This window comes from Moschus berezovskii, chromosome 1 (assembly GCF_049115385.1).
Source record: "Moschus berezovskii isolate FMDL1 chromosome 1, NW_MosBer_1.0, whole genome shotgun sequence".
NCBI classification, from domain to species: Eukaryota; Metazoa; Chordata; class Mammalia; order Artiodactyla; family Moschidae; genus Moschus; species Moschus berezovskii.
In genome coordinates this window covers 45,340,592-45,359,344 of record NC_142460.1, presented here as the reverse complement: position 1 = coordinate 45,359,344, position 18,753 = coordinate 45,340,592, and the positions used below count along the sequence as shown (strand labels likewise).

The 18,753-nt window shown below is 37.3% G+C and overlaps 1 protein-coding gene across 1 annotated transcript in view; it reads left to right on the top strand.

The window, feature by feature from the left end:
- ROBO1 (roundabout guidance receptor 1) overlaps nucleotides 1-18,753 on the top strand; it is a 478,536-nt gene that overhangs the window by 431,251 nt on the left and 28,532 nt on the right. The window contains exons 21-24 of the mRNA XM_055410221.2: nucleotides 2,191-2,526; nucleotides 4,685-4,792; nucleotides 7,869-8,013; nucleotides 11,174-11,422. Coding sequence (XP_055266196.2) covers nucleotides 2,191-2,526; nucleotides 4,685-4,792; nucleotides 7,869-8,013; nucleotides 11,174-11,422 — 838 coding nt within the window. The remainder of the gene's footprint in view (nucleotides 1-2,190; nucleotides 2,527-4,684; nucleotides 4,793-7,868; nucleotides 8,014-11,173; nucleotides 11,423-18,753) is intronic.

Below are 18,753 nucleotides of genomic sequence, written 5' to 3'. Positions count from 1 at the left end.
CCAACCAATATAGTCTGAGGGATCCAAATTTTTAATGGCAGTAACAACAACAATAAGAATAATTATCTGATGGCAAAAAAATAATTTGAAATGAAAGCTAACTGAAATTCAAAAACATTATAGTATAATAGTCAATTTTTGTAGGATACAAGAAATATATATCTTTTGCAGCTGAGTGCTGTGATTCATGGGGTCGCAAAGAGTCAGACACGACTGAGCGACTGAACTGAACTGAACTGATGCTAATACTACTTGTGTTTTTGGGGTTCAGAAATATGTGTGGTGAATTACTTGCTAAAATCTCATGCTAAAACATAACAGTAAACTTTGAATGTACAGTATGCAATATTCAAAAGAATAAACAAAATTATAAATAATTCTTAAAGCCTTTCAGCATGCATTCACAATATAGGAAATATTGGAAAAGTCATGAAGAATCAAAATATATGACTGTAGAAATAACCCATGGAATTAAGAAAAGGAAAATAAAATATGGCATTTAAGTAAAAGTTATGATGTACCGTAAAGAACAAATCATAGTCTCCATTGAATTTGGATATGAAAATGATGCAACCATGTGACCAAGTCCCTATTCTTCAGAGGTCGGTGTTCTAGTTATCTAGGCAGAGAAGTGCTCACATAATTATAAGTAAAAGAAAGATTATGCTGAGGACAATAAGAGAAGAAAGTGACATTTCTGTAAATAAATATGAAGAGCTGAGTTATCCAGCATGGTAGCCTCTGGCTTCAGGTGGCTATTTAAATTAAATAAAATACCATTTAAAATACAGTTCCTCATATTCACTAGCCACATTTTGAGTGCTCAGTAGCCACATGTGGCTATTGTATTAGACAGTGCAAAATAGAACATGTTCCTCTCAGTTCTGTTGGATAGCACTCATATGGAAATATGGCAAAGAAAAATGAGATTGCCAAAACTATATTGCCATTAAAATATTTTAACAACTCTTACATAAAGCTTAATACCTAAAAATTAGAAATAAAATTACTAAAAGCCAGATTAATTAAATACCTCTGATCCCTGATCCTTTGTTGTTAACAAGGTAATTGAATTCAGTAGGGTAGAGAAGTTTCAAATTTTTCTTAAAACTATATTCATTTTTACATCTTGAGTAGTAACCATGTTAATTCATCAATTCTTACGATATTTAGTTGAAAAATCATCCTCATGGTGAGCTTGTTAATGTTGCAGCCACTATGAATAAAATAGTGGTATTTTTACTATTATAACTTAAGTAAATTTTTATTTAAATAATATTTTAGCTTTAAATGATGATTTTAGTTCTTTCTGCTATTTTAATGTTTTCAAATGAGACCTTAGGTATTTCTATATATATATTACTTATTTCACTCTTAAATATTTAAATGAAGGAAAAATTAGAGTGAAATTGAAATAGTAGATTATTAAAGGTGTTTTTTGATTAAATTGCCCTGGCTACTATGATTCATTTGGCCATCAGTATTGTCATTTTATATATCTTGAGATATCATTATGAAACCATGCAAAATGACTATATAATAGCTTTTCTTGATAATGATTATCTTACATGACCAAGGAAAAAACTAATAAAATTATCCTGAGTATTGTTTACAATCACTTTGCCTCTGTTCCTCACTTTTTTGAATAGAGGTATTTTGTATAATATTGAAATCTCAAGTTATTTGATCTGAGGGCAGAGGTTTTTTTGAGGGCAGGAGAAGGTCTGGACTCTTAACATATTAGCCTTGTTCCATTGCTTCAACAGCTAGCTAGTAATTTCAAATAGTTCAGTAACTCCAGATTAGAAAATTTAAAGTTGGCACATAAAGATATTTGTGTATATGTATTCTCTTAGTGCATTTCCCATTAATGTGATTGTTAAAGGAAAACTACTTAAATTGAGTTCATTATTTATAAAATACATAACACTAACTGAAGTTCGGAATTATTTAGTCTCCATATAAATTATATGTCCTCTTTTACTCCCTCAATTTTTTTTTTTGAAAGAACATTTGTTTCTATCCTTTAGAAAGGACATAAGAATACTTGGTCCTTTTTATTCATCGTACTTAAGCCCATTTATACTTTATATAACAATTTTACTGTGACTCACAAAGCTTCTTACAAGGAAATTTAAAACGAATAACCATGCAGAATGACTTTTTCCTTTTCCTCTCCATTGCACATAGCTGATTGTATAGCAAATTATAACAACCAACTGGATAACAAACAAACAAATCTGATGCTCCCTGAGTCAACTGTTTATGGTGATGTGGACCTTAGTAACAAAATCAATGAGATGAAAACCTTCAATAGCCCAAATCTGAAGGATGGGCGTTTTGTCAATCCATCAGGGCAGCCCACCCCTTATGCCACCACGCAGCTCATCCAGTCAAACCTCAGCAACAATATGAACAATGGCAGTGGAGACTCCGGCGAGAAGCACTGGAAGCCACCTGGACAGCAGAAACAGGAAGTGGCACCAATGCAGTATAGCATCATGGAGCAAAACAAACTGAACAAAGGTGAACAGACTTGCCTTCATTCCCACCATTTTCTGTACTGGCTTCCTTAGCCCTTCAGCACTACATGCCAAAGCTTGTCTGGAACTCGCGAGTGAAATCTGTCTTTTGTCACTGAGGTTTTCTGATTTCTTTGGTTTCAAAATTTCCAGTGTCGAAAAGTTAATTAGCACAACAATAACCTTGGAAAATTGATTTTATAATAATATATAAGTATTTCCAAATGGTTTTGAGATTAATTTAAATTTAATCGTAGGTGAGGGATTGCTCCGGACAGAATCTTTTATTCATAAGGCAGATGTACAGCCGTCACAATACCTCACCTTTTAAATAAATAGACTCTCCCATTCTTTCCACTCAAGAATGGAAGATAATTGCTTCTACATGGTCATATAAATGAATGGCATTTTTATATCAAACTGAAAAAAAATAATTAAGCCTGAACTGGAGAAGTGGTTCAATTTTTTATATTTCTCCTACCTCTTGTGGTTACTAAGACTGCTGCAATGTATGATTTTAGACCCTAAATTTCTTTGACCTGATTGAAGTCTGTCAGGATAGAACCTAAATTGAGTTCAGTGTTAACTTATAACTGCAGAATGGTATTTTATGGCCTGAGGGGAATGTTTCTCTATTGTAAAATGGGTGAGTTGGAAGGGGTAGGTATTTGATTTCTTTGTAGTTCCTTTAGGTTACTGCTTTAATAACATGATTTACAAAATTATACCCCTAGACATAAAGGGAATGCTCTAATTTGAATAAGTCAGGACAGTTTTGTATGAGTGTCCAGGTAAAGGAAACATTTAATTGCAGATAATTAGAAACACGGATTTCCTTTTTATAGGCTTGAGTTGGAATTTTTTTTTTTCAAAGCTAAATGTATTACAGTTAGAAATTACCAAGAGATAGTGTTATATGTTTTACTTTAATAAGTCAGTCATTTTGCTTTATTCCCAGTTTAAGGAAACATTTGATTGGTATAATAACCCAATTCAATAGATATTTTCTAACCATTTTTTTCTTGAAGTATAGTTGATGTACACTCTTGCAACAGTTACAGGTGTACAGTGTAGTCATTCACAATTTTTAAAGGTTACACTCCATTTATAGTTATAAAATACTGGCTACATTCCTTGTGTTGAACAGTATATCCTTGTAGCTTATTTTATATATGATATAGCTATTAGTCCCTTCCCTGTATGCCCCTCCCACTTTCCTCTCCCCGCTGATAACCACTAGTTTCTTCTCTGTGTCTGTGACTCTGCTTCTTCATGTAATATTCACTAGCTTGTTGAATTTTTTAGATTCCAACTAAAAGTGATATCATGCAATATTTGTCTTTCTCCGTGTGACTTTTTTCACTTAGCATAATACATGAGTTCATGGCAAAGATGAATAGGAGAGTTTCTGTAATCATAGAGTTTACAGTGGGGATTCAAACTATTGTCATATTATTCCTGCAGAGTATACAGCTTTATTGTGGACTTTGGAAAGGTCTGACAGTCCTCTGTACAAATATTTCAGAGCTGTGATATATTGTTTATATTGCTTATAAACAGACTTGGTATGTCAAACTATAATAAAGATACTGGAATGCAGCTAGATTGATAGATTATTACTCAGTACACTCCAGGGGTGAGTTTTTCACTCGGATTTTCACCTTTCCCTAAGCAAGCAGAAGTATTTGTGGAAGACTGAGAAACTTCGTCTTCTTATCTGTATTTTTAATTAGACATAATCTTCCTGGCAAGTTTCAGTTTTATGTTTTATTATTTTTTAATGATTCACAGACATGACATTTTCCCAGTTTCTTACTATTAAAATTATTTTTTTTACCATATTTTTAAAGATAAGAAGTCAAGCAAAGCTGACTTATGCCTTAGCTGATTTATAAGTGTTTTAAAGAGAAAAAATAGTCCCTGGTAGGAATCATTCACACTTATGTTTAGTCTGATTCATGTAAAGAAGACACAAAGTTTGTATTTTACATATCTTAAAGTAGACATGTTTAAAGACCTTTATTTTTGCTTGACCTTTCATCCTAGATACATGTCCAACTTAGCAAGTGACCAATATGATAATTTAAAAGCTTAATCCTTGGTAAATGATTGAGGCACCAAAATAAATGTATAACTTTTTTTTTTCCATCTGAAATGTCCAGATTATCGCACAAATGACACAATTGCTCCAACTATCCCATACAACCAGTCATATGACCAGAATACTGGAGGATCCTACAACAGTTCAGACCGGGGAAGTAGTACATCAGGTAAGTAAGGGAAACCGAGGAGAAAGCCAATCTCTCCTTTAAAGAGATGGTACATTTCTATAGCTTGAATGCTAATGATCTGAAGTATGACATGTCTAATCGCTTTATATGATTTGAATCTTCCAGGCATAGTTCTTGTCTCTGGAATGTGAACTACTGTCCACTCATTGAACCATTTTATGTTCCATTTGGTAATGAAGATTGAGGCTCCTATTTTCTTCCTTTTTAAGGAACTCTATTAAAGCCAGAAGCATGACTGAATCTTTAAAGGCAGTTGAAACACTTTTTCCATCCCAGCAAAAATATAACTAAAAATATTACACATACAGTTAATCTGCTAACTATGTTACCATATGAAGGTAGTCTGTTAAAGCATATGAAACTTCAGTACACTTGAGGAGACTCAAAAGCCCAAGAGATAGTATCATGAGATTTAGGTACAATTGGAACCTGCCTCAGTTAATAATCTCTCTATCCCTTACTTAGTTCTTGCTCTAAAATCTCGTAAAGCAACCTCCCAACGTCAGTGTGTACGAGCCTCAGAAGCCCCACGGAGGCCTCTTCCCTGTGGTTTTCATGCTGTTGCAGCTGTTTGCCAGCTGTTTTCCTGATAGCGGCTGCAGATGGGAGCTTGCTGGTACTTAAGCCCTGTTTTTCTAATTAAAGGCGGTTCATTATTAGAACGAACATGTGGCAAGTCACACCACAATGAGGACAAAACCAATTGATCTTGACTCCAGTTTGTTTCTCCAGGAGAGGGTAGATATATTACTTCCTAGCAACTGGATTAAAGTTGCCAGTAGGTGCTTTTAGCGAAATGTCTCTACCCCTCTTCTGTAATGAATATGGTATTTGCGTTTTACCATCTTGCCTTGATGAAGGCATGCTGATGATTTGGCATTTTCTAGCCTGTGTTTTCAATGGCAAGCCACTCCAGTACTCTTGCCTGGAAAATCCCATGGATGGAGGAGCCTGGTGGACTGCAGTCCATGGGGTCGCTAGGGGTTGGACACGACTGAGAGACTTCACTTTCACTTTTCACTTTCACACATTGGAGAAGGAAATGGCAGCCCACTCCAGTGTTCTTGCCTGGAGAATCCCAGGGACGGGTGAGCCTGGTGGGCTTCCGTCTATGGGGTCACACAGAGTCGGACACAACTGAAGTGACTTAGCAGCAGCAGCCTGTGTTTTGTCACTGATTGAAATTGTTCCTAGTTGAATCAAGGAGGTTAGGAATAACTCTATACCTTTTTAGATCTACTCTTGTTTTACTGTGTATTGTTTGATTGTTTTTAACAAATCTTATCAAATGACTTTTTATATTTTTTAAAGCAAGTAAACTCTAAACTATAAAAAAGACACTGGAAAAGAGCTAGACTGACAGATTACTACTCAATACATTCCAGTGGTGAGTTTGCTATTTGGATTCTCATCTCTGCCTAAGTAGGCAGAAGCATTAAACATTTCTAAATTAAGAGAAAATTTTCAAAGATGTACTCTTGGGACAACTGTATAAAATGTTTTTATATTTGATATCCCATGCCATTTCTTCTTTGAATTCTTAGCCACTTAAAGAGAAAAACGTCTTAATGAAAAAAAAGAAAAAGATTCTGGGTTGTTATTCAATTGCCTTTCTCCATCGCTCAGTTTAGATACATAGATCCTGATGTTCTGCTGCTATTTGGTATTTAGTGTTCTGTGAATATGCAGTAAAAAGGTACCATGATGTGAAATCTGGTGGTAATTAGGGGAGAGAATGAGGCAATTAAATGAAGTACAGGAGAGATTTGTGATGTAAGGCCTTTCAGGACAAGTAGAGTTGTTACAGTCGATGAATGCCAGGAAATCAAGACAAAGGCTGTGGGTCCAGTCAGCTCCTCAGTACATGCACAGCCATTCCAAGACAAGACAAGTGAGTGGAGGAAGAGAGAACAGACAAATAGGCAGAAGCCTGACCATCATAATTTATAAATAACAGCCTGTCCCTCAGCCCACACTTGGTGCAGTAACAGACCAGTGCAAGAACATCTGGCTTCACAAACACTGTCATTTGAAAATTCCCAAGTGACTTAAAAAATAAGTTTCATTGAATATATTCATACCTGTTTCATGTACCATGTGAGTTGGAGCTGTTTCAGAAAGGTTTTTTTAAAAAAAAAAAGGCAATTCACTGAATTTAAGGGATCATATGAGAAAAATAATTATAGACTCATTGTCTGTAATGTACATAAGAATGTAGAATATATCCTATTGGAGGAGGAGGAGAACGACCATTTTATCTCCAAATATCTTTTGACCTAACATTATTTTAAATGAATATACCAAAATGTGCAGCTACCTATGTTTAAAGAATATACCAAATCTAATACCAGAATGTTGGGCAGCTTGAATAATTGAGCTATTTTAAACTCATAAGAATGTTCAAGCAACATTATTTCACTCTAAGCCATAATTTTATAGAAACAGTGGCTGAAAACACTTCTGCTCCTTTTTAAAAATCATTTTTTCTGCTTCTTTTGTTGTTAGATATATTAGTTCTTCCAGCAATTATTTTCATCTGCACCTGTCTTTCTGACAAAAACTAGTAATTTCATTGTGCTAAAACGTTTCAGTGGACAAGTACAAATTATATATACTCGGTAATTTAATGCAACAGTGGAAATGTAATAGATCGTATCTGTATCATATTGTATTTTAGGTTCCAGCAATTAAATAATAGAAAGGCACTTCAGAAAGTATGTCTACAGCTCATTTGTTTTAGATGATAATCCATAATGCAATTAATTGCTGTAAGAAGATCACTATTAATGATATGACTTATAAAAATTCATTTATGGTTTGATTGCTCTTTCACTATTTATTTTACAATTAAATCTGTCAGTATTCTGAATTTTCTTTTGTACAAAGTTCTGTTTAAAATTTAAGAAGAAAAGTGTGTTTACCTCTGTATATGAATTATAAGATCATATTTACAGAACATAATCTGTGGATTATCAATAATGTGAGGATTATTAATCTGGATAATAGAAAAGGTTCAAAACTCAGAAATAAATGTTGCCTTTTATTTCTTTTCAAGGGAGTCAAGGGCACAAGAAAGGGGCACGGACACCCAAAGTACCAAAGCAAGGTGGCATGAACTGGGCAGACCTACTGCCCCCTCCCCCAGCACATCCTCCTCCTCATAGCAACAGTGAAGAGTACAGCATCTCTGTAGATGAAAGGTAAGAGGGATTTTAGGACAGATGTAAGTGGAGCAATAGGATTCCCTAAACCAATATTAAGTAATTACGAAACTAAATCATCCAGGGAGACTGACTCTTAAGGTCCATGAACATTTGTCTCTGAATAAAACAATATTGATGGGTCAGCACAACTTAGATACCCTCCTCAGTTTTGCAACAACAAAAGGAATTCATATCTTGGAAGCTTCTTTTGGAACTCACAATCATGAGTCATGAACACATGCACATACACAAACACACACACACTTTACATATTTATAAGTATTTTACTTTATGTACATATAATTAACATACAGGATCATGAATATATATGAGATCACTTATATATCACTGTATTTGATTTTGTATTTTTCAAATATCAAAACTTCTGTTATACATCTCTAAATTTTCATAAATTAAGTGTATGGATTTATACCACAGCTTCAGCATCCTGAAAACTGTTTGCTCTCAGATATTATCACATTCTGCTAAAAACTGTAGAAGTTTAAACTTTGCTGAATTGTTTCTCATGGATTTAACGGGTATAAGGAACCCACATGACAGCAATCAGAGAGTTAGCATGCTTCTTCTTCACTCCAGGGTCTGGAGAACTAGATGTGGTACCACCCAACAAAACAAAACCAGCAGCTTCATTCGGGTGATCAGTGGAAGAGAACTCCTTTGATATAGAGAATTAACACAGAATGTGCAAAATCGGCCCGAAAATAGTCTTTCTAAAGACTGCTATTGAAATGAAGACATTGTTCTTTCATTCTCCACAAAAACAAAAGAAAAAACAGTTTTAGAGTTCCAAGTATGACAGGAAACAAAGTTTCTTTACTTTTATTTTCTAATCACTGAATTAGCAAATACTGAACCATTGATCAGAGAAGGCAATGGCAAGCCACTCCAATACTCTTGCCTAGAAAATCCCATGGACAGAGGAGCCTGGTGGGCTACAGTCCATGGGGTCGCTACTAGTCGGACACGACTGAGCGACTTCACTTTCACTTTTCACTTTCACGCATTGGAGAGGAGATGGCAACCCACTCCAGTGTTCTTGCCTGGAGAATCCCAGGGACGGGGGAGCCTGGTGGGCTGCCGTCTGTGGGGTCGCACAGAGTCGGACACAACTGAAGTGACTTAGCAGCAGCAGCAGCAGCAGAACCATTGATCCTCAGAAAAATGCAAGGTTAGGTTCCTGTAAGTTCTGGTTACATTTTTGTCAGTCTATCCATACATAGAGCTTCCCTGGTGGCTCAGATGGTAAAGAATCTGCCTGCAGTGCAGGAGACCTGGGTTCAATCCCTGGGTAAGAAAGATCCCTGGAGATGGAAATGGAGATCCATATATAACCTTCTTTTATATATGTTTTTGTTTAAAGACACCTTATTTAATATATATTGTTGATTCATTAACATTGAATTCACAACCAACAGCACTGTAAGTCATTCCTGAGCAAAGCTTATCTAATTACACATATTTTCTCCACTGAGGCACATTATAGCCTTCTTGCCCTTGGGAACCCCAGACAGCCCTAAAGAATACACCTGGGGGTCATTTTTACCAGGGAACTCAGCATCATAAGGGCTTCTCTGGTGGCTCAGTCAGTAAACAATCTGCCTACTAGTGCAGGAGACCTGGATTTATCCCTGGGTCAGGACAATCCCCAGGAGCAGAAAATGGCAACCAATTCCAGTATTCTTGGCCAGATTATACAGATACTTGACTGTGTTGTTTGGGTCCTCATATTTTATTCTGTAGGCAACTAAAGAGCCGCTTATTACCCTAAGACAGGTGAATTAACCGGAGAGTGGTGCTCATCATCATAAAAAGCAATGTGAGGATGGAGAAAAAGGAATAGATTCTAGAGATTTTTAGAAGTAGAATAGAAATGAGCTGGGGAACAGTTTAAGGTAGAAGAGAGGAATGTCAAAATGAGTACAAGAGACATAGGAAACACGGGAGGAAGTGTCACAGATAGTGGGATTTGTTCATTAAAAGACGATATAAAGATACAAAGAAATCAAGTTATATGAGCATCAACTTTTCTGAGTTCTGGTAAAGAAGGTAGGTGGTAGAGAATAAATAAGAAGAAGGGTAACATGAACACAATTTATATAATGCATCAAGTTACTGCCATTCTAATCAGTAATTGTATACCCTGAGATAAAAGAGAAAGGAACAAATGTTCACCAGATTCAGAGCTTCCACATAGCTCTAGCTTTGGAGGAGAGGGGACGTTTTATAGTTTGTTGATTATTTTATTTATTGTGTTTTTCATTCATCATCCTAAATGCAAGCCAACTATACTATATTTTGTGCTCAACTGAAGAAATAGTGATCTATTATGAGTTTAGAGGAAAAGTGGATTGTACTGGGCTAATAAGTTGATCTCCAATGTATCTCCCTCCAGAAGGATTTTTCAAGAGTAATTTTTCTCAGAGTTTAGCATATTATCTTTGGATTATTTTCAAGACCATCCTGAATAGTCCTTTAGAGATCATGTTGAGTTGGAGAGATTGAAGAGATCAAACAAATGAGGGGTTTACTAAATTAAACTTTGTTAGAGTTCTTTATTGCATGACTCCTCAGAGCCTATAATGAGCCAACTGAATTGTAATCCCATGGAGAAAACTTTGTTATCTATAGCAATGCACACATCTTTATGACAGTGAGCTATTTTTTTTTTAAACAATACCTCCTCTTTTTTGGAAATTCTTATTTATTTATTTATTCATGGCTGCGCTGGGTCTCTGGTGCTGTGTGTGGGCTTTCTCTGGTTGTGGGGAGCAGGGCCCACCATCTAGTTGTGGTACGTGGGCTTCTCATTGTGGTGACTGCTCTTGTTGAAGAGCATAGACTCTAGGTGCAGGGGCTTCAGTAGCTCCAGCACACAGGCTCAGTAGCTCCAGCACACGAGCTCAATTGCCCAGTAGCATGTGGGTTATTCCCAGACCAGGGATTGAACCCGTGTCCCCTCCATTGGCAGGTGAGTTCTTAACCACTGGACCACCAGGGGAGTCCCAACAGTACCTTCTGAAGGTGGCCTGAACATTCAGATTTCAAAAGCATTTCAACACTAATATTTCGCTAACTCTACAGATAGTTCATTGGAGTAACCTGAAGTGAGTCTAAGTGTCCTTATGATTTGTTCTAGCTATGACCAAGAAATGCCATGCCCTGTGCCCCCAGCACGGATGTATCTGCAACAAGGTGAACTAGAAGAGGAGGAAGATGAACGAGGGCCCACTCCCCCTGTGCGGGGAGCCGCCTCTTCTCCGGCTGCCGTGTCTTACAGCCACCAGTCCACCGCCACTCTCACGCCCTCTCCACAGGAAGAACTCCAGCCCATGTTACAGGATTGTCCCGAGGAGGTGGGCCATGGGCAGCACCAGCCTGACAGGAGGTATGGGGGTCATTCGGCTTCTTCACTAACAAATTGGCTCATTTCCACTCCTAAGTGGCATTTACAGAATGCTCTTACCCGCAGTGCTTTTCAGGTCACGTGGGGCTTTTTTTCCAGTATCATCACAGAGGAAGCCCTCCCTGGTAATTAGCATATCAAGTAATACTGTTGATCAGATCATTAGATTAATTGATCCCAGTGAACTTGCAGCCATAAAATAATGTGCCTTAATTCTCACCCACTTAGGATAATTGCATTCATAAACACATGGAGACCATGTAGTAAATACATAGGTTGCTAATCTTAGAGCATCTTATTGAAGATGGGTGGTTTTGTATTTTAGTTTTCTTTATGCGTGGCCATGCCATGTCTTTAGTCTGTGAAGGAGAGATTTTCCTCTTGTCTTTTCAAATTAAGACTGCAGAGTGATTTGTTCTTTAAATGCTGTAATGTTACAGGATGAATTTGGTATACTCATTTTGTGTTGACTTCAGGTATCTTCACTTTGGTTGAGATGTTAGCTTACAGTCCTTTTGTCTAAGATTCTAATAGTATGTTTCAAATTACTTTTCAAATTACCTGTTTCCTCACCATCCTCCTCTGTGTTACAAATGGTACCCAGTATCTTCCTCCTGGCAGACTCTTCTTTTGTTCTTTTGAAAAGGTCAGCCTCTTTACCTTTCTTGATCATGATCAAAAATCAGCTTTGTGTGTGTCTTAGACTTTTTAACCTACATATTCAGCATTGCCAACCAGCACGTTTGTTAGGCACAAATCCTTCACTTGTCTTTTCTACCACATAAAAGCTATTACTGCATCATGTCAGCACTTATCTCATTGTTGATGATTTTGTTTGTAGTATTTTATTGTCCTTGACACATTATATATTATTTTCTGTATCCCTAATATCATTTGAAGCTGAGTATATTATTTGCCCCAGAAGATCTCCCCTCAATATTCTTGAATGAATAACAAATTCTGGTTTATGCTGCTTGCATTCTGTAGATCAAAACAGAATTTGCAGTGCTTTGAACTGTTCTATCAGTAGGAGGTTATTACCAAATTTAATTCATATACTCTGTAAAATGAAGGGAGTAGTTAAATTTTCTTCTGCGTGACAAGGGGGAAGTCGGATTGCCAGACATTTAAATTTAATGTTATTAACCCATGGAACTTCAGGAAGATTGAGAACAAATAAGACATCTCTTTTCCCTATTAAGTTCACAACCATCTCTGCTGCCACTCTTATTCAGAGAAAATGAGATGCTAATAGAAGCTGTTAGCTCTGAAATATCTCAACATTCTTTTCTCATTCTTTCAAATTACCTATTTCCTCACCATCCTCCTCTGTGTTACAAATGGTACCCAGTATCTTCTTCCTGGCAAGCTCTTCTTTTGTTTTCCTTGTCAACCGCTTCACCTTTCTTGATCACAATCAGAAATCAGCTTATCTATCTTGCCTTTTCAGCCTTTTCCTCTTGATTCAATCCTCTCTCCATACTGTTAACTCTACTACTTTTTAAACTTTCCTTCAGTTCAGTTCAATTCAGTCACACAGTCGTGTCCGACTCTTTGCAACCCCATGAACCACAGCACGCCAGGCCTCCCTGTCCATCACCAACTCCCGGAGTTCACTCAAACTCATGTCCACAGAGTCGGTGATGCCATCCAGCCATCTCATTCTCTGTCGTCCCCGTCTCCTCCCACCCCCAATCCTTCCCAGCATCAGAGTCTTTTCCAGTGAGTCAACTCGTCGCATGAGGTGGCCAAAGTATTGGAGTTTCAGCTTTAGCATCAGTCCTTCCAATGAACACCCAGGATTGATCTCGTTTACAATAGACCGGTTGGATCTCCTTGCAGTCCAAGGGACTCTCAAGAGTCTTCTCCAACACCACAGTTCAAAAGCATCAACTCTTCGGTGATCAGCTTTCTTCACAGTCCAACTCTCACATCCATATTAGCCTCCCCTTTATCCTGCTCTTTTTCTCGCCTACTCCATAAGGTTCTTTGATCACTTTTACTTTCCTAAATCTTATTCACATCTCAGTCCTCTGAATGCTGACTTATACCATTTACTTCCATCAGGCTTCACTTTCCTAAATCTTATTCACACCTCAGTCCTCTGAATGCTGACTTATACCATTTACTTCCATCAGGCTTCAGAAAGTAATCTCTGAATCATCAATCTAAAGCTTTCTTTTAATTTCTTCTATTATCTTACTACCATTCCCCCAATTAAATTATTCACCAAGTCCCTTCATTTCTAACTCCAAAATATCTCTTGATTTTGTTCCTATGTTTTCTTTCCTAGAGTTCCTAGGGCAGGCCCTCAGTCCTGGTCCCTTTAAATATGGTTGTATCCCTGCATTGATCACCAATTATTTCACCTTCTCTGTCCACTCTCCACATTATTTTTCTTTACCCACCAGTCTAGTAATGTTACTCCCCATTCAGAGTCAAGTCTTACTATTTAGCCCTGTTTTAATCCCTTTTACAGTCCTTTTTCCTTTACTTACTTTTTCCCTTACTTACTTTTTCCCTCCCAACACTTCCCCACATCCACTTTTCTAATTAGTCTGTTTGAAATTCCCTGAATTTACCTTAAACTCACCAACATCCTGTCAGCAGTGCCAGAAACCAGCCCACAGAAGGCAGTTCTGGAGCTAGCGGTGGAGGTCAGGCTGCTCTTGCTTCCATGACTGTCACCAAAATCCGTAGTGTCTTCACTGAGCACAGGTGACTTGGCACATGCTGTTTCTCTGATGGCTTGGCCAGCACTTCTCATCGTTCCAAGCTCTGTTCAGATGTACCACCTGTGCAACTTTCTTCTTGTTGCCTGGCAAAAATCTACTCATCTTGTTCTTTACTCTTCATAATGGTCTGTTCACCACTCTGCTACCACAATAATCAGGTTTTCATGTCGCATTAGCATTGGCGATTTGTGTCTCTTTCCCTGTTTAAATCAAAAGCTCTTTGAGAGCAGTGCTTATGTCCTGTTCCTGTCATCAAGTTCCACAAAGCTTTCTTCAGTAAAAATCTGATAAGCGGAATCTTTTACTAGAGGAGAATGTGAAGTTGACTTACTCGCTACTGTTTTAGGCGAGTGAATTCAAGATGAACATGTATACTTGGGAAATGCATTGGGTATCTGTACCAAAAATCCTCTTTGGCTACATTCAGTCTATTTTAAAAGATATGACTTTCAGTCTATGAAAGTATTAAGAATCGTTATTTCCAGGATTGCTGCTGGAATAACCCTGGGCACTAATAAGTAGATGAAAGCCCATGGGACTTCCCTGGTGGTCCAGTGGTAAGACTGCATGCTTCCAAGGCAGTCAGTGGGCATGGGTTCAATCCCTGCTTGGGGAACTAAAATCCCACATGCTGTGCAGCAGGGCAAAAAATAAAGGTAAATAATAAAATGTTAAATTTGCCTGAAAATATTTTTGAAAAAGAAGTAGATGAAAGCCCATTAAACAACAACAACCAAAACTATTACTGCTCTTCTATGCTGAAGGTGTATCCTACATGTTTACCCTAGAAATTTTTGAAAATACAGATGAAGTGAAAATACAAAAGTACCAATGATCTCTGTAGTCAGAAATTGTCACTGCTAAGTCCTCAGTAAAGATCTTTTCTGACCTTCATCTCTGTATAATCTCACATTGCTTTGAATTTGTGATGTGATGATATATTTTCCAATATAATCTTATAAAGTACTGTTTTCACTGAAGAGTGAATTTTTCCATGCTAGCGACTATTCAGATATTCACCTTAAACAAATGTGTACTGTAATTTATTTTAAAAATTCCTTGATATTGGACATATAAGTCATGTCTAGTTTTTTGATAGTATACACGATGCTGTACTTCCCATCTCTAGTGAAGTCTTTGAGTCAAGCCTCTTCTCAAACCCTTAGCCTATTTGGAAACCTACCCATTTAGTAGATGACTTCTGTTTCTTGTCACTCCACTAATGATGCATTCATTAAAGACAGATAGTTATTTCTCTATAAATTTCATTCCAAAGAATCAGACCCTCATAGCCAATTACCTGTTCCTGCGGATTTTTACTGCTTGATGATCACACAGAGCAGTGCATGCATCTCCAGCCATAAAGGCGCTTTCCTACTTCCTCCAGCCATTTCTCTTGTCTGTATTACGGTAATGGCCCATAAGTGGTCTTGTTGCCTTCAGCCCTGCCCTTTCTTCAGCCTAATCATCTTGTTGCAGACTGTGCTGAGGCATTTTCCTAAAATGCGACAAGGATCAGATCGCTCCACTGCTTAAAATCTCTCAGTGACTTCTCATGTCCCTTAGAATAAAGGCAAAATTCCTTAATGGAGCAATCAAGGCTCTTTGTGATCTGACCCCTGCACGCCTCCCCATGCTTAGCCATTTTCACTCCCCTCCTCACTGTGGCTGTCGCCTTTACTCCAAATTTCCAAAGAGTAAAGTGCCGGAACAACCAGCACTCTCAGCCATACTGAGGTCTTTCCACTGGCCATCTCATCTTCCTGGGACACCATTATCCCCTCTCTTTTGTGGAGCTAATACTTCTGTATCCTTTCCATCCAAGATTAAATGGAAGATACTCTCCTTACAATCTTTCCCTGATGCCCCAGCTCTAAGGTGGAGCCAATTCTACATGTTCCCACAGTGCCCTGGATATCTTCTGTCCTGGAGCTTGGAGAAAGCTGCATTATCATTACATGTTTAATTAACTGCTTGTTGCCTCCACTAGACTATAAGTCCCTTTAGTCAAGGATTATGTCTATTTTATTTAACTGAATTTCTGGCACAGTGCTTGAGTCCTGTTTCTAGTGCTGCCTATGAACAACACTAAAATGTCATCACCTAAAACCATTTTCTTTTACTTGCAATTCCACAAATCAGGAATTCTGAAAGGATTCAACTGGGCAATTCATCACCAACCCAAATGGTCTCTTCTGGTCTTTGCGGCTGTGAGATCTACTTCCAAATTAGATTCTTCACTCATATGTCTGCCATCTCAGGGTTCCATGGCCTCTGTCTCCACATGCAGTCTCATCCTCCAGGGTCTCTCCACCATAGCCCAGGCTTCTCATAACATGGGGATCTCAGGGGAGTGGCACTTCTTTCATGGCAGCAGCCTACTTATAAGTCAGGGGAAAGAAGTTGCCAGGCCAGTTAAGAACTGCATTCAGCTCCACTGCTTGTAGAGTCCACTGGCACAGTCTGACTTCTGCCATATCCTATGGTCAGAGCAGTTGTGGGATCCACCCAGATTCAGGACATAGAACTAAACTCCCACTCTTGATGAAGGGATGGCTAATTCTCATCCCAGAAGACCATTGTGGATAGAAGATACTGTTATGACCATCTTTGTAAAATACGGTCTGCCATGACCTAGTGGCATAGTTAGTTTATTAAATGCGAGTGCCTTAAAATTGAATCTTTCTATGTCTTAAAGTGAAAACTGTAAACCATTACCTAAGGTCTTGTTTCTTATGATTCCTTTGGTCTTGAACCCAGAAGTGTCTCACAATAGTTGATACAGAGTAAATGTGTAAAGAATGAATACATATTTTACTTTTATGTTTATTGATTATGGACATATAAATAGTGTAATGTACATGAATAAGAAATTACTGAGCTAAAACCATTATAACTGCATATTTAATTAGATAAGTATTTCATACTAGCATTATTATGGATATTACAATTTTGACATTCTAATGAGCTTCTAAGCTATTCCATTTTTGTCTAAAACTAGATAAACTAGATGACTAACCTAAAATAATTTTTCATCTCTCTTTTCAGACTATGAAAATAATATAATTAAAAGTATTTGCATATATTTTCAAAAGTATCTGATAGTATTGCATTACTGTTGTTAATATTTAGTAAAAAAAAATTTGAAAGTAAATTTCACGTGCTGAATAGGAAATTCACTGATATCTTAGTATAGATGAACTGAGTATGATATAGTTGGAAGGAAAACAAATCAAGGAAAATTAAATATCTTGTCTGTTAAAAACTGGGGAATGGTTAATCATACAAAATATTAAAGCTATACCAGTTTTAGCAAAAAATTGAAGGTATGTATTTTCTCCCTTTCATCTTTTGCCTGGCATATGGTTTGTGGTAAACTATTAGATACCTGCTTTCATAAATTAATGGAATTATTCTCTTCTCTTGAACATGTTTATGAAGGCATCATTTTTGCAGGAGCCTAGAGTATTGTGATTTGCAGCCATATACTTGTACATTATTTCAGAAGACATTGAAACCCCTCGGGGGAAAAATTGAGGGGAGTTGAGGCTTATTTGTGGCAAGTCCCACTTGAGTACAGCATCTTGAAATAGCTTTTTGTTTTCAAATAGAATATATTACATATTTCAAACTGTACATGTTTATCACATGTTCCCTGGGCTTGCCTTATTTACAGATGGTTTGAATAAAATTTTCTATCTTTCCCCAGCATTTGCCCAGGGTGTTGGTAGTTAAAAGCCAATCCTCATTTATAACATGAAGATGTTTTGGCTTCACATAATGTGACTTACCCACATACAACAATGCTGACATCTTTTCATTGTGAAATTGGCTGTCCTACATCCCTTCATTGATGGTCAAAATAGCTCCTTTTGTGCTAAAAAGTTTTACATATATTAAAAAAAAAAGTTTCTTGTGGTATTTTGGATGTGCCTGCTGACAAAGACTGTAAATTGACTTTTTAAGTATGGTATTTTATTGCAATCCAAATTAAACAAAGGTTTTCCTCCTGTGTGTATAACATATTCCATATTGAAGCAATTATCCATTTTAATCTCTTAAATAACTCCAGCTTTGGTACATTGTTCATATTTCTTCTAGTACCACACACAGATGCGTTAGAAACCACCCAGAAATGAAAAAAAATAACACATTTTACTAAAGAACTGTGTATATGTATATATCAATATGTTACATATGTGCATCCATATGTGTATATGTGCATGCGTGTATGTGTACTACATCACATCAGTCGTGTCCAACTCTTTGTAACCCTCCTCTGCATGGGACTCTCCAGGCAAGAATACTGGAGTGGGTTGCAGTGCCCTCCTCCAGGGGATTTTCTTGACCCACATCTCTTACATCTCCTGCATTGGCAGGTGGGTGGGTTCTGTAACACTCACGCCACCTGGGAAGCCTGTATATGTGAATATATATGTATAATAACACCGTTCCTAGAGGAAAGGCCATCGCCTTGGAAATGGAATGTGAGATTAAATTCTAAATTTTATACGTGCTAGTTATGGGAACGTTGGCAAGGTCTTTAATTCCTCTGAATTTCAATATCCTCATCTGTTC